Raw genomic sequence first — 20,753 nt, 5'->3', positions numbered from 1 at the left:
CTTGTTTGTTTACTCGCCAGTAAAATAAACAATAAACAATAAATCAAAAACTGCAATCAAGATCAGTCTCTTACCAGATAATGGTATTGATCCAAAAAGGGGTTAAGACTATTGGTGTTAATTCATAATAATAGCATTACCACATCCTCCATTAGCCCCAACTGTTGCCCAAAGAACAAAATAGAGCCGACTCTTTCTACAGCAGCGCTTTAATACAAGATGTAAACACGAGTAAGAAACCAACAGTTGTTATTCCATTAGTAGGATAGGAATGGATGCCATGTTGTGCCCCGGTGACCCATCCGCATCACGTTGTGCAGTAACAGCATTAGGAATGTAACAGATAGCAAAGCTAAGTAACTACGGTCTCCCGACAGTGGTCTGGACACAGAGCCAGTGTGCTGAAGCAGCTGTAGGCCCTAGGCTCCCACAGAGGAGCTCAGTGGTGGAAGAGGCGCAGGGTGGTGTGTGCCAGGGTGATGCCCTGCTCGTTGCAGGCCTGGATCACCACGTCGTCGGCCGTGGAGCCCCCGGGGGCCGCGATGAACGCCACGCCACTCTGCGGAGGAGGACGAGGAGACGATGTGATGAGGAAGGCCGGCAAGAAGAGGAAGAGGAAAAAGAAAAAGAGAAGGGAAAGGAGAAAATACAAGGAAGAGGAGACTCTAGGTCAGGGGTCACCAACACAGTGCGCCCGCAAGGACCACATGAGGCGCCCGCAGGCCTGTTCTAAAAATAGCACTACTCATTCTAGAACAACTCTTTCCCACCCTATTTAACTCATTGTTGATAATTATTGTGAGAAATCATTAACATGACTTTAATTAACATGTCTTCACATAGAGGAGTGTCAATAATCATCAATAGTAATATATAACTAAAGGCAAACTGAGCAAATTTGTTATTTCAGAAGAGTGTATAGAACTGGGTGCCCTTCGTATGACTCAGTGCCCATGAGGTAGCTCTCAGGTTCAAAAAGGTTTGCGACCCCTGCTCTAGATCAGTTGGGGGTTGATGGAAGGTTCGAACTTTGATTCCAGTGGTTGTTGCAGTAGAAGTGTAAAGACATGAGATTCGATTCTCCCAGAAGGATCGATGAACAGAAGCTAAGAGACTAGCAGAGTAGATTCAGTTAAAACACCAATCGATTAGATCCAGTTAAACGGTTGGTGGAGGTGGAGGCGTGTATCGGTGTGTGTGACAGACGTACCTTCCTGGCGCGGTCCACGTTGTCCCTGAAGGGGAAGAAGGCGTCGGAGCTGAGGGCCACGCCCTGCAGAGAGCTGACCCAGGTCTTCTTCTCCGTCTCCGTCAGCGGCTCGGGGACCTCCTCGAACATCGCCTTCCAGGCCGCCAGGTCCGGACCCTGACACACACACACACAAACGCTCCCCTCAAACTGGTGCTCCAGACACATCTAGACACACACACACAAACACACACCTAGACACACGCCCCTGCGCACACACACACACACACCCACCCCCCCCCCCCCCCATCCGTTTCTCCCGCGGTAGCCGCGCTCACCTCTCCGATGGTGTTGCTGACGTACTGGTCGATGGCGTTGGCGATCTCGGCCCGCTTCACCCCGGAGCGGAACTTCATCCCCAGCACCCTGGGGTGGCGCCGGAGCCACCAGTTGTCCGCCTTGTCGCCGGCCAGACGGGTGCAGTGGATACGAGACTGCTGCCCGGCGCCGATACCGATCACCTGGACGGATGCACACAAAGTGTTAACGCAGGTATAACCAAAGCCTGTGTCCGCGCTGCCGAACAGTGACTAACTAGCTCTTCGTTAACATCTTGCTTGTGTATTTGTCCCAAGATATTACATATTAGCACTGGAGAACCAATACGAAAGGTCTGCCTAGTCACCTGATCTGCCCAAAGATCGCCAAAGATCTTCTGAAGCTCTTGGCTCGTCAATTTCCCGCCAGACAAAACCCTAAACCCCAACTCAAACACAACCTGGGGGGGGGGGCTGACCCTACATGGACAGAGCTCTAGTTCAGGTCACATGACCAAAGACCCCCCAAAAGGTAATACTGACATCTGGGCTGATTTCATCAACAGACGCCTTTGGGCCTAGAGGTGAAGAGACCCTTCCTCTAACGCCCCAGAGCCCCCAGGTCCCCCCCAGACCCTCGTTACCTGGCCGTCCTTGGCGTAGCACACAGAGTTGGACTGGGTGTATTTGACGGCGATGGTCGCCACGGTCAGGTCGCGCAGGGCCTTCTCAGAGAGCTGGAGAACAGAACAGGATCAGAGCGTCAGCTGCCGGGAGACTAGATATCCTCCAGGTTGGCGTTATTAACATGTTGTTAACATGTTCAAATACTCAGATGTTTACACTGTTCAATTGTGAAATGGTGGATATATTTAAAAAAATTAGAGCTGTCAGTTAAACGCGTTATTAACGGCGTTAACGCAAACCAAATTTAACGGCGTTAATTTTTTTATCGCGCGATTAACGCAATTATTTTATAAAAATAAAAAAAAAAAATCTTTGGCTCAAAACAAAGAAGCAGTAGCCTGACTGCTATGTTCAAATGACATTTGTTCAAAGCAGTCGTTTAATTGCACTATAGGCTCTTTTTTTGTATCGTCCTGTTTTGATCAGTGTATATGCCAATGTTGTTATCAATAAAAAATCATTTGCACAAGGCAAGCCGATGCACTTCTCCATGTTGATAAGAGAATTAAAATGAGAAGAATTATGGGACAAAAAAATCAAGGGATATTTAGCATAGAAAAATAATTTGCGATTAATCGCGATTAATTAGAGTTAACTATGACATTAATGCGATTAATCACGATTAAATATTTTAATCGCTTGACAGCTCTAAAAAATATATATATGGAGAGATTTGAGTAGAGGGCCCTGTAAAACTATTATGGGATAGCCTGTGGAAACCGCATGATCCAGGCATGAGGAGCGGCTCACCGTTCCCTTGGAAACCACGTTGCTGAAGAGCTCCTTGTCGATGGGCGCGCCGTTCCGCCTCTGCTTGAGGTGGAGTCCGAACAGCACGCGCACCTCCGGCTCGTCTGGCTCGTAGGCCGGGTCCATCTGGGACGGACAGAACACAGCCGTTACCACGACGACCCATCGCTGGCCGTGGTCACCGGGTTGTCATGGGGACAACCGTGACCACCCGTAATCTGCAGGAACAACCGAAACACGACGACCTGTTGAACAGGTTGTCAGAAAGTAACACCCGGAGAATACAGTATGTTGATTATTACTCATTATCCAGGAGTCTTTGTACCTGGGGAACACAGTATTTATTAATTACTCAGTATCCAGGAGTCTTTGTACCTGGGGAACACAGTATTTATTAATTACTCAGTATCCAGGAGTCTTTGTACCTGGAGAACACAGTATTTATTAATTACTCAGTATCCAGGAGTCTGTACCTGGAGAACACAGTATTTATTAATTACTCAGTATCCAGGAGTCTTTGTACCTGGAGAACACAGTATTTATTTAATACTCATTATCGAGGTGTCTTTGTACCTGGAGAACACAGTATTTATTTAATACTCATTATCGAGGTGTCTTTGTACCTCGAGAACACAGTATTTCCCGCCCTTCTTCTTGGCCAGGATCTTCAAAGCCTCCTCCTCGTATCCCGGGGCGATGATGCCGTCTGACACCTGGGAACAACCAATCAGACACCAGGACACTCAGGGTTAGGGTTTGCCAAGCCAATGAAAAGCCTTCCTATAGGTCGACAGGGAAGCCCGTCACCTACCTCTCTGGATATGATCCTGGCCGTGGGGACGTCACAAACGTCCGACAGGGCGATGAAGTCTCCGAAAGACGACATCCTGTCGGAACCTTTGGGGACAGGAAGGGGATTTGTGTCAACATACAAGTCATCAGGGAATGTCATGGAGCAAAGTGTTTCAGATACATTCTGCAGTATTTTAGAGTTTTTATCACTCAAATGCAAGGCAAAATATGAAAAGAATTCACTAAATACAGTTTGGAAGGCCAACATCTCAAAAAGTTCCAAGAGTAATAGCAGGACCATCAGCCATTTTCTCAACATACTCCCGCTTTTTCTGCACTCGATTATTCTATAATATTATGATGATGACTGACCTCTGGCCCTGGCGTAGGCGGAGGCCAACGGGGTGAGGTCCTGCAGCATGTCGCTCACCATGCACACCTTCGCCTCCTCCTCGGACAGAGGAACCCCCACCGCAGCTCCTGGAGACGTGAAGAACCGGGGAGACAGCCAGACAAGAGGTAGAGAGAGACAGTGAGACAAAGAGAGACAGTGAGACGGACAGGGACTTTGATACAGTGAGACAGTGAGACAAAGAGAGGCAGTGAGACAGACAGGGACTTTGATACAGTGAGACAGTGAGACAGACAGGGACTTTGATACAGTGAGACAAAGAGAGACAGTGAGACAGACAGGGACTTTGATACAGTGAGACAAAGAGAGCGAAATAGAGACAGATAAACAGACAGAGATGGAAAGGGACAGACATAGAGAGAACATGAGATGGATAGACGAGACAAAAATGGAGACCAGAGATGATAGAGAAAGAGCAACAGACACACAAAGAGAGATGGATTGAGAAACATAAGTAGAGAGGGCGTGAGAGAGAGAGAGACAGTAAACGCATTGACGGGTGGGAATACATTACCTGCAGGGCTGACGTGCTTGAAGGAGGTGGCAGCGGCCAGTCCCAGGGCAGCCTTCAGCTCTCTGACCAGCTGCCAGGCGTTGAGGGCGTCACACAGGTTGATGAAGCCAGGGGAACCGTTCACCACTGAGGAACCCACAAACAGTGAGGACCACAACACCAACCTACTTTAGGAATCCATTTGTACAATACCGACAACCCATCTCTGAACGCAATATAAATACCATAACAATCAACAATATTCAGATGTAACAATTTATAGATAAGTATGCCAATCATGGATCTCAGCTGTGAGAGGGAGGGGCTAAACCGTGATGGGAGTGTCTTAAATAGTTATACTACAAGGTTCTGAGTGGGTGTGGCTTATAAAGGAGTGGGAGGGGTTACCTGTAAGGGGGAGTGGCTCGTCTATGAGTAGGTGGGGCTTACATAGCAGTGGGAGGGATCATCTGTGAGGGGGAGTGGCCCGTCTCTGAGTGGGAGGAGCCTACCTTTGAGGGGCAGAGCAGAGTGCAGGGTGTATAGTTGGGCCGGGGCCTGGTGGGGGTTCATGCCGTAGCGCAGGGGCAGCTGGGAAACCCCGCGGCTATACTGGCCCCTGAAGTAGTCTGAGATGGCGTCATCGTACTGCGCCGTCTGGGTGAAGGCCTGGGACATAGATTCATATTAGAGTCATATTAGGATGAAGAGGACTTCTTTTCGATCTCAGATTCACCATTTAGAAGCACTGTAGAAAATAATCAATGAAAAAAAAAAAAAATCACTGAAAAACAACAGTTTACAAGAGCGACGGTTTTTGAAACACATTTCAACATCTGATTAAGGTTAATGGTTTTGAATGTCAATTTGCGTTGTAGGCCCACAACTGTAGGCATCTTTGCACGTTAGGATTCAAACAGGTTTATTTGGGTCCATTCATCAGTAGCATTGAGTAGCATCTGTGAACTCGGTACAAACAGCGAGTGTGAGACTGACACACAGCCTAGACACTACCTTAGTTTACTGATGACCGATGTGCACATTTACCAGATGAGCTCAAGTGTTAGCATAAGAATCAATCAAAACAAATGTTACAATTCTGCCTTTCAGCGGGTGACCCTTCGGGACCCCAGGTGGACTTTAGTCAGAGGTTTGTTGGCGGATTTGGACAAATTGAACAGATAAAATCATGTGTTGGACCAAATTGGGAACATTACGCCACAACACCAGCCGCCTACTATCAATGGCGATTAAATCAGCAGCTTAACCACAACTCAGCACAATTCAGTCGCTGTCCTCATGTGACACAGAAAACCACGACAACAGACAAGACCGATAACAATGTTTAAAGAGTGAAACATTGGTTTCTTTGTGATTGTATGGCAAAGTTGACCCCTGAAGGGGAAAAGACGGATTTCCAACAGATGAATACAGTTGGAGATGTGCTTTGACCACAAAGTTCACCCACATGACAGGATCAGCCAATCTAACTGCTGCCGGTCAATCCCTGACCTCAAGCGAGTGACGGCGTGACGCCAACTCTTTCCAATGTTCTAAACTGCGATGTCATACCTTCAGAGCCAGGGTCCGGCGGGTCTCAAGCGTCGTGTCCTTGCCCTCGGAGCCCTCCATCTCCGTGGCAACCAGGGGGTAGTCGGCCGGGTCGCACACGATGGTGACGCGGGCGTGGTTCTTGGCCGCCGCTCTGAGCAGTGTGACCCCGCCTACAACCACACACGCACACACACACACACACACACGGTTGATCAGATATTCCCATGGTTACGACCCCCTGCAACTTGGTGATTTTTTTTTTAGTGCCGTCATTTAAACGCGTTATTAACGGCGTTAACGCAAACCAATTTTAACAGCGTTAATTTTTTTGTATCGCCTGTTTTGATCAGTATCTGCCAATGTTGTCATCAATAGAAAAACATTTGCACAAGGCAAGCCGATGCACTTCTCCATGTTGATAAGAGCATTAAGGTGAGAAAAAATAATGGGTCAAAGATATCAAGGGATATTTAGCATAGAAAAAAAATTGTGATTAATCGTGAGTTAACTATGACATTAATGCGATTAAATACTTTAATCGCTTGACAGCACTACTTCTTTTGTACCGTGGTTGTGTAGGGGCGTTATAATGAGCAATGTTGTGTACGAAATGCGCCACACACCATGGTGTTAAACTACAAGTGTCTGAAAAGCGTAATCCTCACTGGGACGCAGACGCCAATAACAAACCGCTGCCCCAATGGAGCTTCACCATCCACAGACCTTTCGAGTTATACTGTTGTTGCCCGGGAAGCCTGACCTTTAAGCTTTGAATGTAGCAACCCGTATTAAAGAAATTGTCTTCAGGATTTGGTTGAGAAAACCATGCATGTATGAGCCATAGAATTGCAACTGATAGAAGGTACACGGCACTAACTCTCTGTAAAGACTTGATTGTGGAGACATTTTAATCTCTCACCGCCTAATACCCCTGCGACAAGTTATTTTCTGTGATTGGACAACACCATGGAGTCCCCGTGCTCTTGGCCCGCTTCTCACCGATGTCAATCTGCTCCACTGCGTCCTCCACCGTCACATCGGGGCTGGAGATGGTCTTCACGAAGGGGTACAGGTTACAGACCACCACCCTACACAAACAGACACTTCATAAATCCGGGGAATGCAGCTGGCACTTGAATGAGTCCGGTCAGTTTTAAAGTTGTTGCAAATTACCTGTTTTAGCTTGTTTTGGATCTCTTTTATTTATTTTTTGGATGAATAGTTTTTCTGCAACCATATAGAGGCTGACAACTTTCTGCTTGTCAGTTATTTTATTAATTCTATTGACGGTGAGCATCTGGTGAGTAGGAGCCCACGTTAAGGTTTTACCATGTCAAACTCTGATTAATAGCAATCATGTGCTTGACATCTCTCAAAAAACTGACCTACCAATCAAAGGCTTGTTTGAGAGAACACACGTTAACCACTCCTCCCTCCATTGGTATAATGACCCACCTCATGAGACCAGCAACACATCCTCAATTACAGTCGGAAGATCTGATTCACGTGTCGTGGGGGTTTCAGTTAATCAATTCACTAGGATCATAGGCTCCAACATCGGGCTTCATCTTTATCAATTGTGACTGGTTTGTGTGACCAAGTCTCACCTGACCAGACTGTAGCCCAGCTTCTCCATGTCAGCCATGTCTGACGGGGTGCGTCGGGCAAGGATGCCTCCGTGGACTGCGGGGTGCAGGGTCTTCACCCGCCCTCCGAGCATCTCTGGATGACCAGTTAGCTCAGACACGTCCCTGAAAAAAAAAAAACACGCACACTTTTTATATGCAACACTCAGAACCAAAAATAAGAACAACTGCGATGTAGTACTGTGTTTACACCCTGAGAAAGAGAGCAGGAGTAGTCTAAACTGGGTCATGGTGGGCCTACCTCACCGCCAGGCCAGCATCCCGCAGCGCCTTCGCTGTTCCCCCGGACGCCACCAGCGATAGACCCGTGTTCACGAGTCTTTTGGCGAACTCCAACAGTCCGGACTTGTCGGACACACTCAACAGAGCTGTGAGGGTCAAAAAATACAACAGTTATTCAAGTAGGCGAGGTAGTTTACGACCATTTTCTGAGTTCTCCGGTTGAACTTGGCTCAGTTAGGAAGAGCCAGGGTTTGTGTTTGCATTGAGCACGATGGAGCTTTATTATTCAGTTTGCGAAAACAACAGAAAGGCTTACCAAGTTCAGAGCTGGCCATGTCTGCAGCGGGACCAACAAAAAGTGACCGAAAGACGGAGGCTGGTTCACTCTCTTCGGAGTTTGGTGAGTAAGTTATTGACCTGCAGCGCACTGAGACTGAATGCAGAGCCTGTGGAGAGAGAGGGAAGCGAGAGAGACACGCACGTTGTTTTCTGCACCGCCCCCTCCCGTCCGCCCGCGCTCTGTCCAATCAGAGCACGGCGATTAATAAAGTTTCGGATCAAATACGATGGGAAAAAAATATATATAGGGTCATATGACGTCATATCAATACAACAAGTCCACCGACCACGCGGTCCGTGATTATGGAGGACTGGTAATGATAACCTTAGCACTTGTCAGCCCACATTACAGTTCACTACCTTGACTTGACGACGACACTTCAATAAAAATAATATATATATATATATGCTGGGGGGTGGCGGAGAGACAGCATTAGTCTGTTTTTCTGTGTTTAACTTTGGAGGCATACGTACTGTAAACATTGACAGAATGTAACGTTTTTCTCTATGGACATAATAATAACTATCCTAATGTTATTTTATGATAAGAAATTCAGAGTAGGCCTAACAGCTCGAGGTGTCAGTGGACGCACTATCTGAGTTAATTTATGGATGTTTAGTTAGTGAGTTAGTTAGTTAGTTAGTTAGTTAGTTAGTTAGTTGGGTGAACTGCTCCTGGCGTTTTTCATGCCCATTTGAGGTTTTGAAGGAAGGTAGGCTATATTATGTTTAAGAAATAACTAAAATAATATATTTTACCGCCACCCAGTTATCCTATAGGCCTATATGCGCTTGTTACCGACAAGCGCATAACTCTGACAGCATATTTTGACTCATACTGTAAAAGAGTGTCTTCATGCAAGGAATATTGACAAAGCACGCAGACAGTTATCACATATTCCTTATGATAGAAGAAGAATAATATGTAGGTCTACTATAAGACAAAATAAGATAGGATTGTACTTTTTGAATCCCGGGGGAAATTCGTGGTAAGAGAGAGCGGCTGTTGCGTCTGTATGTGCCCCATGCGGTGAAACATCACCCACATGTTTAAGAGAATTAGAAGCGGAAAATTGGGTATTTCTGTCGTCCTGTCTGTATATCTGTCTGTTATGCCCTTCTGTCTGTCTACCGTTCTCTGTGTCTATCTGTCTGATTATGTCTGATATTATTTCTGTATGTCTGTCTGTCTCTGAATAGATATCATATCTCAACATTATGCCTAAAACTAACAATGCAGCGTAGTTCGAGTTTCTGCCACTAGAGGTCAGCGTCTCTCCGTGTATTTTACTGCTTCTCGAAGTAGACGACTCCGGTTTGTTACGAGCTGAAATGTCAAATTCTTCCATTATGCTCGTCACTTTAAATTTGATACGTTTTATTTTACAAACAGCAATTTAGTTTAGTTAGTTTTTACCAATATCACGTTTTTTTCGGGGATATAATGTTCAAGCCTGTGTTAAAAAAATTAGAAGCCATAATATTTGATGTGCCCATTTCACTTATGAAAGCTAAAGAGTGTGTGTGTGCGTGCATGCGTGTGCGTGCGTGTTTGTGGTCTTTCTTTAACTATCCCGCAAAGAGCTTGCAGAAGAATATGGCATTAGACCATTTTGCAGAACATCACCAGCTCGCCAGACACCTGTAACAAAAGCTACATTTCCTGCAACAATAAACGCCTCTTATGATTGCGTCCCGCGGTTGGAAAGGGAGGCCGCACCTTTTCAATAAACTTTATTGCCAAAACTTGGCCTTTTTTCCAGCCTTCAATAGCGGTTAGAATGGAGCAGATGCGGATTTATGGCCCGTCGTCTGTCATCCTCCTCCCTCCCTATTAGATTAAGTGACAGAACAGGGCAGCGGGAACCTAAACCAATACGTGTGATTACTTTAAAAGATCACACAATCTGTTCATATCTTCCTAATGAGCCCGACATGGTGCTGATTGATTAAACTCCAGGGTGGGAACAACGAGAAGGCCCTGTCTGTCGCCACTGATTTATATCGCAGGGAAAGTCAAAGAGAGTTTTTTTTATTTGTTTATTTATTTAACTATGAAAATGGGTATTCTGGTAACAGCTTCACATCGGAGGACATTTTAGGAGTAAGTTGAGTGATTAGACAAAGGCGTTTATATGAACACAGCCGTGTTCGTACGCGCACACTCACTCACCTCCTATCAGCAAATTGCATTATTGGTGGAAAAAATACAGAAAGCGTGGTCAGCATTTATGTCAGGTGGGACTGGGGGATCTGACAGGATTACTACCTGGATAACTGGGTTTATGCTGGAATGTTTAATCAGCAGGACAAGTGTGTATTCTGAATAACATAACCAGTGGAAAAATGCTACAATCACCTGCACGGGTGTTATTCCCTTTTGATTTTGTGTTGAGAAGAAAACCCGTTGAGCGCTCAGGATCGGCATGCTTTTATAATATACTTCCATAGGCCTCCATCATTTACTTGTTTACTCAACGGACTTACAATCCACCGTTTCACATGCATGTTTGGTGATAAATGGGATATGCTAATTTATTTTGAATATATTCATCAGTTGATCGGTAAAATCAAATGACAGATCGTTGACGTTTATATAGGTTTCGTTAACTTGCTTAACCTGTTAAAGGGGAAGATAAATAGGCTATAGCTACAATCTCAATATAAATAGAAATAGAAAAATACAGAGAATTATAGAGAAATGTAAAAATAGCCGAATGCATAGGGTTATTTTGACATGTCAACAAAATGACAGGCCTACCTGTTCAAAATGAACAGGAAAATATGATGTATTTGAAAACATTTGGCCTTACTGATCATGTTCAGTAGCCTATATTAGTAGAATTCAGCTTAGTTTCAGACTAAACCTCATTAACACTCGGCCGTTTTTCCCTTACCCTTTGTAAGGAGATGAGAATACAAGTTTGTCTTTCTTTGGGATGACGTCAATGTGTTCCACAACCTTGTGTCTGCTCTCTTAAGATATTTTTTTAATGTGCCCTCAGTTAGTTTTGATCAGATTTGGCATCATCTTAAGGGAAGTGATGTGTTTTGTACGATTACCTCTTTGATTTCTAAAGTTCTTTCAAACAACAACACCAACGAGTTAATGCATTTAAATTAATCAAGAGGGGACTGTAAATCGTAACTATTTGGGCCCATCATGTTTCAACTGAACACACCTGAAGCTTTACAAACTAGGCACTTTACTTCGTCCCTTCGAGCCTCATAACCAACTGTGTTTCTCTAATCTCTGAGCTTGAACACAGATTTTCTTTTAATATATATATAGGCGTATATATATATATATATATATATATATATATATATATATATATATATATATATATATATATATATATATTTGTGTGTGTGTGTGTGTGTGTGTGTGTGTGTGTGTGTGTGTGTGTGTGTGTGTGTGTGTGTGTATAATGACAGTAGGAGGTTGTTCTCGGAGGGCACCAGAATATACTCTTTAATTATCAGCATTTAATGGCCGTCTAATAAAAGTCCAATGCACGCATCATCATCACCACCCCCTCCTCTTCATTAATTTAATCATCCGGCCATCAGTTAACCCAAGCCGGGTAATTCATATCTAAACGCCTCGCTCATAAATTACCACGCGTGTTTCTGGTTTCACATCATCACAGCGGCCATGTTTTCAGATTTGGGCGGGAAGAGACAGAGGACGAAGAAGTGTTGAAATAGTTTAAAGGTGGTTTAATGTTTTTTTGGATGTAATCAGTAATTAACAAATAATTTATACATTGTTTTAATTATCATAGTAGGGTGTCAGACTGCAGATGGAAAAGGTCATGGCATATCTTGAAGGGATTGATAAATGCATGTGATGGAGGTGACGCAACCTTGTTTTGTAGGAATAACAGCCAATCACAAACAAGGACATTGACATCTCCTTCAATTTTTCTTCCTTAGTTTTATTTCACACGTTTTTTCTTTTCTTTTTTTTTAACCTTATTTTATGTCACAGTTGTACACCACAAACATGTTTCAGATAAATACACGGACCGGACTATTTATCTGGGCGATCAACTCTCCACTTCGAATAAATTAGATGCATTTATATTTAGGCTATAAGTAACAAGACCGAAAAAACACAATAAACAAAGTCACCACCACAACGATTTTCAAGTAGGCCGATAATATAGATATTTTGTGTCCAGCACGATCCACTCCGAGACCGAAATAAACTACATTCTCAAGCTGTCTCAATCTGAATGCATCATAAATTTTACATTATTTATACAGTCTGGGTTCCCTTCACGTTCTTCAATCCTTTAGACGCGGGGTGCGGAACTTCGTCCGTCAATCTCCGGCCAGTGGGCGAATTTAAGACCGGATTGAACATATAAGGTCATTGGGGTTAGACCTAGCATTGTAATAAAGAGAGACGCAATGATCGCTTGGCATGCAAAGGAATTTACAGTTGGACAGTGCCTGCGTGTGTCTTTGTTTTTCTATTTGTGTCGGTTTTTCATGCGTATTTACGTTGTACATGTCAGTACTGTCAGTGCTTTTGTATACATTTGTGTGTGTGTGTGTGTGTGTGTGTGTGTGTGTATGTATGTAGGCCTATGTATGTATGTATGTGTGTGTGTGTATGTGTGTGTGTACGTGTTTGTATGTGTCTGTCAGTGCTTTTGTATCCATTTATATGTGTGTGTGTGTTTATATGCGTGCCTGTGTGTGTTTGTGTGTGTGTGTGTGTGTGTGTGGGTGTGAGTGTTCATATGTGTGTTTACATATGTGTGTGTGTGTGTTGAGACTTATATCCATCACCTCTTTCCTTCAGTAATTTTGCACAAAACGTCCACTTCGCAACAATAGCGTACAAATCGATGTCTTCCAGAGGATGGAAATAGATCAAATCTGGGTTTGTTGTTGTCCTTGTCATTGTTTCAGTTTCAGTTTCATTTCACAGGCACACATGAGGCCTCCTTGGAATGACCTTGACCCCTGTTCCAAGTTCTCTGCTCAGTTCTGTTCCATCAGTGCTTATCACGCGCAGTCCCAGCCTCACCGCGCCCCGTCCCGGGTTCGGGGACGGGGACGGGGACGGGGACGGGGGGATGGTGTGGCGTCGACGCCCCCCCCCCGTCCCTCAGAGTCCTGCTTTGATCTTGCGGTCCCCCCCGACGGGAACGCCGTCCAGCCCGTCCTCGGAGAAGGGGCTGTGCGGGTTGTAAGGGAGGAAGTCTGTGGCGACGGGGGCGGGGCAGCCCCGCGCGCCTAGCGTCGCCCATGCCAACGGGGAAAGCGTTGCACTGGCTGTCCTCCATGTCGTCCATGTCGTCCATGTCGTCCTCGTCCTCGTCCTCCTCGCCCTCCTCCAGCTCCAGGTCGTCGTCCCGGTCGTCGGAGGTGGCGGGCCGGGAGCCGGGCTCCGACTTGTCGACCGCGCCCTGCTTCCCCCCCCGAAGGCGCTCCGACTCGGGCTGGCCCGAGGCCGCCGCCTGCTCCTTGGCCTTACGGCTGCGCTTCCACTTCATTCGCCGGTTCTGGAACCAGATCTTCACCTGGGAAAGCGTTTACACACACGCGCACACACACACGCAAAACACACACACACACACACACACACACACACACACACACACACACACACACGCAAGCACGCACACACACACACGCACGCACACACACGCGGGCACATACACAGACACACACAAATGTTTCAGAGTCAATTCAGCCAAATATGCACAAAGCTTGGCTACGTAGACAGTATAAATGTAACCAACTGAAAAACATTTGTGTCAAGCAAAACTACATCACTGTGAATATGAAAACATGTATTTTAATTTTAACGTCCACATCCCTCTCTTTATAAAAAACAAAGCATTAATAAGACCATGAGTGCACACATACTGAGCATGGGCGATCCCGGGATTCGAACCACCGACCCTGGCACCTATAATGAATTTGAGCTAGACAGGACCGTTTTGCCTCCTACCACAGACCCCAATGCAACAAAGCTGGAGAAATGTAGAAAACTATTAACCCCTCTCTACCGAAGCCCTCTCCACACCTTTCCCAAGCGAGGCTGTACCTGCGTCTCAGTGAGCATGAGGGAGGTGGCCACCTCGAAGCGCTTGGGCCTGGACAGGTACTTGTTCAGCTTGAACTGGTTCTCCAGCTCCAACAGCTGCTGGCTGGTGAAGGCGGTCCGTGGCCGGCGGCATTTCCCCAGCAGGCCGGCCTGGGGGGCTGCCAGGGGGGGGGGGGGGGGGAGAGAAGGGAGAGAGGGGAGAGAGAGGGGTGAGAGGGAGGGATGGTGGAGGAAAGTTATAGAAAGTATGTTCTTTCAAAAAAGATATGCATAGGCCTGATTGAAATACAAATATAAAACTTAGATATTTATCAAATGCTTTACAAAGTATACACACGCTATACACAGTATAGGCCTAAAATTGTAATAAAATCATTGAAATAGGTAGAATAAATACAAAATCGTCTAAATTAATTTTTGCACCACATTCTGTCAGACTTCATAAAAACATCTGATACCATGCTGAATAAAACTAACTAAAAATAATACAAATGAGGTGATTGAAGACACTAAGCAGTTGCTTGACATTAAAAGTAAAACATTAACATTATTAGACAAGTAAGTCATTATCTAATCCCAGTTCAGCATCATTCAGACACGTCTGTGTGAAACCTATTCTTGGTGTATTGTATAGAGGCCTTCCAGAAGCCTCCAGATGTCTGACTCTGGCCTCATCTATCTGGTACCAAGGACACAGCAGTTCAATCTCATTGGGTGGGCGGGAACAGCACACATATGCCAGCACTCCCAGCCATCATTAACAATAATGGCTCTCCTCCACTTCGGGGGACACGACGACGGAGCCATAAAAGCCATTAACTTAATGAAAATCCGATGAATGCTTTTGGGATTTTATTGATAAACTCCGTCGCGTTTAAGGTGTTTGTTTATTGTTTCTTCGCAACACAAAGACAAGGCCCGTCTCGCTGGAGTTTATAGAGAAATAAACAGGCAAGGATTAAACGGGACGTCGAGATCAGCAGTAAAGAAACACGAGGGTTTAAGACGACGGACGAAGGCACATCGTTTTCTTTCGTTTGATTATCTAGGGGCGCAATTATACTTCAGGACTTTAGAATTAACTCTCACGGTTTTATACAATTTTTAATTGAGACGACTGATCTTTATAAAAGGCTTTTATAAACTATGCACTTCAGCTATAGGCCCCATTATTATAATTATATTATTTGTAGTAGTGATATTATAATAATCATTACTATTATGAAGTAATTGCAGTAAGTCATTTTCTTTATCTCAAAGTCGTTGCTGATTCTTAATCTGCCTATTAATTGACACCTGTATATGGTACATAATTAACATGCAAGCTTCGGTGTGTGTGTGTGTGTGTGTGTGTGTGTGTGTGTGTGTGTGTGTGTGTGTGTGTGTGTGTGTGTGTGTGTGTGTGTGTGTGTGTGTGTGTGTGTGTGTGTGTGTGTGTGTGTGAGAGAGCGCGCGCGCGCATTGAGCAGTGCGTTTACGACGTCACACGGCGGTTCAGTTCATCAGAAGTAGGCCTACGCGATCAAACATCAGCCTGGAGATAAACGATGATAAGATGAAGGGTCGAAGGGTCTATAAAGCCTGACAACTTATAAACTATAATATAACGACTCACTATAACATAATAACTCACTATAAAAGTATATTATATGGACTCACTCTAAGAGAATAATATAACAACTCACTAACTCCCCATAGGCTCAACAAATCTACCATAGTCATACGCTATTCGGTCTCTACCTGTCAGCTGGTCGTTATTAAGGCCTATTAGCTTATAATTATTTAGGCCTATTTTGATAAGAATTATTACCATTACTACAATTATTCGAATGAGTTACAGTGTAAGGAGGCTTACAGCTGTAGTCCTGGAGCCGCGGCATCATGATGCCCGCCCGGATCCAGTGCTCCAGCGGTAGGGACCCAGCCATGGCGGCCGCCTTCAGGTGCTCGGGGTACGGCTGGCTGAGCTGGGAGAAGCCGGTGTAGGCGAAGGCCGGGTGCTGCGCGGCCAGGGCGGACAGCGGGTACATGGGGCTCGTGTACATGCTGGCGATCCCGCTGTGGTGGAGCGACGCGAGGCCCGGGTGATGTGGCATGTTAAGCAGACCCTGTTTGGGGAATAAGCCGGTCTGGAGTTGCGCCTGCGCGTGCGTCCCGCGGGGAGACGGGGTGTCCCCGCGCCGACACGACACGGGGCTGCTGGAGGGGCTGTTGTCGCTGACCGGAGGGGACAGGTTGTCCCGGTGCGAGTCCCGATGCGGTTCCCGGTGCGGGTCCTGGTGCAGGTCCCGATGCAGGTCTCGGTGCAGGTCCCGGTGCGCGTTCCGGTGGTTCCGGTGGGTTTCGTCTGCAAGCAATGCGTCGATTCGGAAGTTCTTTGATTTCTCCATGCCGGAGGTCCGGTGCACGAGGACGTCGGGGAAGTGTTTGGACCAGGAGGACGCACACCTGTGCCGTACGTCAGTACACATAGATTGCCCCGGAGATCCCGGAGTCTTCTTCTTCTTCTTCTTCTTCTTCTTCTTCTTCTTCTTCTTCTTCTTCTTCTTCTTCTTCTTCTTCTTCTTCTTCTTCTTCTTCTTCTTCTTCGTTTTCCTCTTCAAGAAGTCCTTCTTAACTTCTCAAGAAATCCCCCCCCCTAATAGAAGGTCCAGAACCCTCACATACAGCAAACGAACACCAAAACACGACTCCTAATGTGGAGAATAAACTGTATGAACAACAAACAACAAAAAAAACAAAGTATCAAGTTACCAGAAAATCCTCCTGCTTTCCATTTGCGTCTCGACCATCAACTCTCTGACTCTCCGGATCAGTGTTTCGGTTTGTTGTTTGTGTATGGGTGTGTGTGTGTGTGCGTGTTTGTGTCCGCCTCGTGGTTCAATAGCAGTTTAAGCCGCGATATAGGTGTAGCAGTGTTACTCCATCATTCACTCCTTCCTCCAGCCAGGCGCGCCTGTGATTGGCCGAGAGCGCTGCTCTGACTGGAGGGCTCGTGTTGACGGGGTTCTAATCAGCTAATTAGCCGCTCGTTTCTCTCGCGCCGTATGGGTGAGGTAATGCGCCTCCCCCAACACCCCCCCCCCCCTCCCTTTACTCCCCTGTCCCGCGCCTCTCCAGGTGCGTGGTGGTGCATTATCAGATTAGATCTTGGAATAAATTGGCCAAAACCTACGTGCTTTTGACAGATATACTTCAAAAATATTGTAGCCATTATACTAAATGATACCTATTATATATGTGTGTTTGTATATGAATTATATCCAGTTCCTGGTGGTGCTGTATTAATCCAAGTAAATCGTGGTCGTTATTGGCCTATGGGCCATAAGTAACACGTTTTTACGGACGAATATATATGTATGTATATGTATAGATATAATATATATCTATACATACAGTAGACTATATACAAAATAAAAATTATGTGTGCATATCATATGCACACAATGCCATACAATATTAAAATGAAATCTATTATTTATATACCGGTATAAATGTATAGATGGCAATACCTTGTTTATAGCTTTATTCCAGGGAACAAAGTCCAATTAAATCAGTAATATTGATTGCTTCTTTATTTTCATACTATGGGCCTCGTGACGCCATAAAAGTTTACGAGCAAAAATCACACAAACTGCAGGGCTAAGGCTTTAACATCGAGGGCTTTGAGTTAATTATTCCACTGTCGTAACATATGACATGTGTAATGACTCCCAATAAAAAGCTTCCTACTAATTGATTCTTCTCTTTTCAATTTCCCGTAATTTCTGTCCTAATTACTACATTTGACGCACCTGGAGAAGCGAATCGAATGGTCTTAGTTTCACCATCAAGGCCTGAGTTTGACCGGGCGCCATAAATGAAGCCACTAAGAGTTAAAATAAACCCAAAAAAATGTAATATATCAATAAATGGATAGGCTAAAAAAAATAATATATATATAAAAAAAATAATATATATATATATATATACATATTATTGTTTTACTATTCTTATACTGATTATGATTAGTCACTTAAACTCTTTTGCCAAGGTCATTAACTCAATGATCATTCAAATCCTTCCTAATGGAACCTCAAGGCACCACATCTGTGAAGCAGCTCAAAAATCCCAACACGCAATATAACACCTTGTTTCGAACCATAAGCACGATGAATATGAATAGACAAATGTAATTGAGGTTTTAATCAAACTGTTTAATGTGTTTATGTGGTGGTGTACATTTGATGGTATTGTTTGTTAGGGATGATGCTATGTCTGACCTCCATGAGATTGAAATGGTGACACTTTCCATGTTCTTGCAACCTCCCCCCCTCCTCTCTCTCTCTCTCTCTCTCTCTCTCTCTCTCTCTCTCTCTCTCTCTCTCTCTCTCTCTCTCTCTCTCTCTCTCTCTCTCTCTCTCTCTCTCACTCTCTCTCTCTCTCTCTCTCTCTCTTTCTCTCTCTCTCTCTCTAACCCTCTTTTACCCTCCTTCCTCACAATGTAATGTCGCTTGCCCCCAGATCCGCTCCAATCATGACCGCCTGTTGTTTGTTTCTGATGCTGAGGTAATTTGCTGAGGAGAAGTCAAACCAGCCTGTGTTTCCCGACCGTTTCTCTTGACCTTCCCCCCCCCCCCCCCCCCCCCTCTTCTCGTTGCTTTTATGATTCGAAAGTAATCTAAATTGCCCAGAAACCTGTCATCTGTCACAGGCCTGCAAATAAAGGCGTATCACGTATTAAATGAAATGGAGGCCCTGAAATGCATCACTTCATTGTTTTTCCTCTGGTTGTTTGGGTGCTTGTGTGTTGCGTGCTGCAGCTGTCCTTTATGCAATGTCGTCCACGCAAGATTACGTACAAGTGACAGTTAAGGACAGAGCTGAGACCCTGACCACTGAGTATACGTAGCTGCACATTAAGCATGTGACAAATACCCATTTTAATCTTAAATCTCCAATCTCCAATCGTCAACACGGACAAGCAACGTTTATAATAATAAAACAGAGATAGGGATTTTCTACTCATCAGTTGTTCTTCTGATGTTTTCTTATTCAAACGCTCAAGCTGAGCCTGAACGGACAATAGGTTTAGATAACAGAGCCAGCGGTGGGTACGACAAAGGAACTTTTATCAATACATCCTCTGTTCAGCCAATAAACAGCTTATCAGCAATTACCCGCATATTTTCCAATCATTACACCTGCGTGGAGAGTGCTCTGTCGTATAAACAACCAACCACGGAGCTGGCTGGCTGTTCCCACACCGTGTTTGCTCAGGACAAGGAGAGAGTCCCTTCACACCGCGACCGGGAAGATCCTAAACACTGGCACAAAAACGAGTGTTAGTCAGGAGCTAAAGACTGGAGACCAACGATGGAGGTCGTGGGTCTGGCTGGTGAATCGAAATAAGCATGCATGCAAAATGTGTGTGTATGTGCGTGTATGTGTGTGTGTGTGTTTAAATATCACTGTGCATACACTGGTCAAATATACATATTCTGTGCATGTGCACCCACCCCTGCGAGGGCAAGCATGTGCAGGAGTGCGACTACCGTGTGATCACCAGTGTGTTTGTCACTTCTGTGAATAATGTGTGTGCATGAGCGTGTATGTGTGTGGTGTCTGTATATGTGTGTATGGTGTGCTATGATTGCATGCATGTGTGAGAGTATATATGCATGCAGGTGTGCATGCATCTAGAAATGTGTGCACACAACACACGCTCATGTTGCTGTACATTCAATGTGCAGGTGTCTGTGTGTGTGAGCGTGTGTAAATACCTCTGTGTGTGAGCTTGTGTGTGTGTGTGTGTGTGTGTGTGTGTGTGTGTGTGTGTGTGTGTGTGTGTGTGTGTGTGTGTGTGTGTGTGTGTGTGTGTGTGTGTGTGTGTGTGTGTGTGTGTGTGTACATGTGTGTGAAAGTGTTTTCACCTGTTGCTGATGAACCACAGCAGACCCCAGAAGAGGAGCAGTGGCCCAACCCCGCCCTGATGGGAGAGCCCTGGCCATACAATGGGCTTCTATTGTGTGCCCCCCCCCCCCCTGCCACCACTAATTAAACTAATTCACACACTGTTAGAGACACATCATAACTCACTCTGCTCCCAGCAGACCTTGAGACCTGGATTAACGTCGGGACATTAAGCAGATAGCGGTAATTTATTGCGGTTTCCCATCTCACCCTCCGATTCGCCGCTTATCGTTTTAAACAAATATTGAGCTCCACCTGGTGACCCAGAGGACCTCTGGCCTTACACAGACTCTTTGTTCTGGAGGCTTCTCAACCCTCTCTCTCTCTCTC

The 20,753-nt window shown here is 45.3% G+C and overlaps 2 protein-coding genes across 2 annotated transcripts; both read right to left on the bottom strand.

Annotated features, from left to right (window-relative positions):
• Positions 1-191: 191 nt before the first annotated feature.
• Positions 192-8,558, bottom strand: atic (5-aminoimidazole-4-carboxamide ribonucleotide formyltransferase/IMP cyclohydrolase). The gene is made up of 15 exons (XM_030376690.1): positions 8,379-8,558; positions 8,082-8,208; positions 7,802-7,945; positions 7,194-7,282; positions 6,213-6,364; positions 5,153-5,309; positions 4,662-4,787; positions 4,108-4,215; positions 3,755-3,840; positions 3,567-3,656; positions 2,944-3,069; positions 2,151-2,243; positions 1,528-1,710; positions 1,211-1,366; positions 192-559 (listed from the first exon to the last, which is right to left on the bottom strand). The coding sequence occupies exons 1-15, from the start codon at positions 8,395-8,397 to the stop codon at positions 440-442; spliced, it is 1,776 nt and encodes a 591-aa protein (XP_030232550.1). The 5' UTR covers positions 8,398-8,558; the 3' UTR covers positions 192-439.
• A 3,550-nt stretch (positions 8,559-12,108) lies between these two features.
• Positions 12,109-17,432, bottom strand: mnx2b (motor neuron and pancreas homeobox 2b). The gene is made up of 3 exons (XM_030376714.1): positions 16,327-17,432; positions 14,472-14,629; positions 12,109-13,941 (listed from the first exon to the last, which is right to left on the bottom strand). The coding sequence occupies exons 1-3, from the start codon at positions 16,940-16,942 to the stop codon at positions 13,414-13,416; spliced, it is 1,302 nt and encodes a 433-aa protein (XP_030232574.1). The 5' UTR covers positions 16,943-17,432; the 3' UTR covers positions 12,109-13,413.
• Between the last annotated feature and the right edge of the window lie 3,321 nt (positions 17,433-20,753).

This window comes from Gadus morhua, chromosome 14 (genome assembly GCF_902167405.1).
Source record: "Gadus morhua chromosome 14, gadMor3.0, whole genome shotgun sequence".
Lineage (NCBI taxonomy): Eukaryota > Metazoa > Chordata > Actinopteri > Gadiformes > Gadidae > Gadus > Gadus morhua.
The sequence above is the reverse complement of the archived record's forward strand: the minus strand, read 5'-3'. Positions and strand labels throughout refer to the sequence as shown.

Bases quoted from the DNA above. Each gene is read 5' to 3' on its own strand.
- atic (XM_030376690.1), bottom strand. The intron at 7,283-7,801 runs GTGAGACTTGGT...CTGTTTGTGTAG, and splicing joins CTGGGCTACAGTCTGGTCAG to GGTGGTGGTCTGTAACCTGT. The intron at 1,711-2,150 runs GTAACGAGGGTC...GCATCCGTCCAG, and splicing joins GCTACGCCAAGGACGGCCAG to GTGATCGGTATCGGCGCCGG.
- mnx2b (XM_030376714.1), bottom strand. From the start codon at position 16,942: ATGTGTACTGACGTACGGCACAGGTGTGCGTCCTCCTGGTCCAAACAC. The intron at 14,630-16,326 runs GTAAGCCTCCTT...CCCCCCTGGCAG, and splicing joins GCGGCTCCAGGACTACAGCT to CCCCCCAGGCCGGCCTGCTG. The intron at 13,942-14,471 runs GTACAGCCTCGC...ACGCTTTCCCAG, and splicing joins TCATGCTCACTGAGACGCAG to GTGAAGATCTGGTTCCAGAA.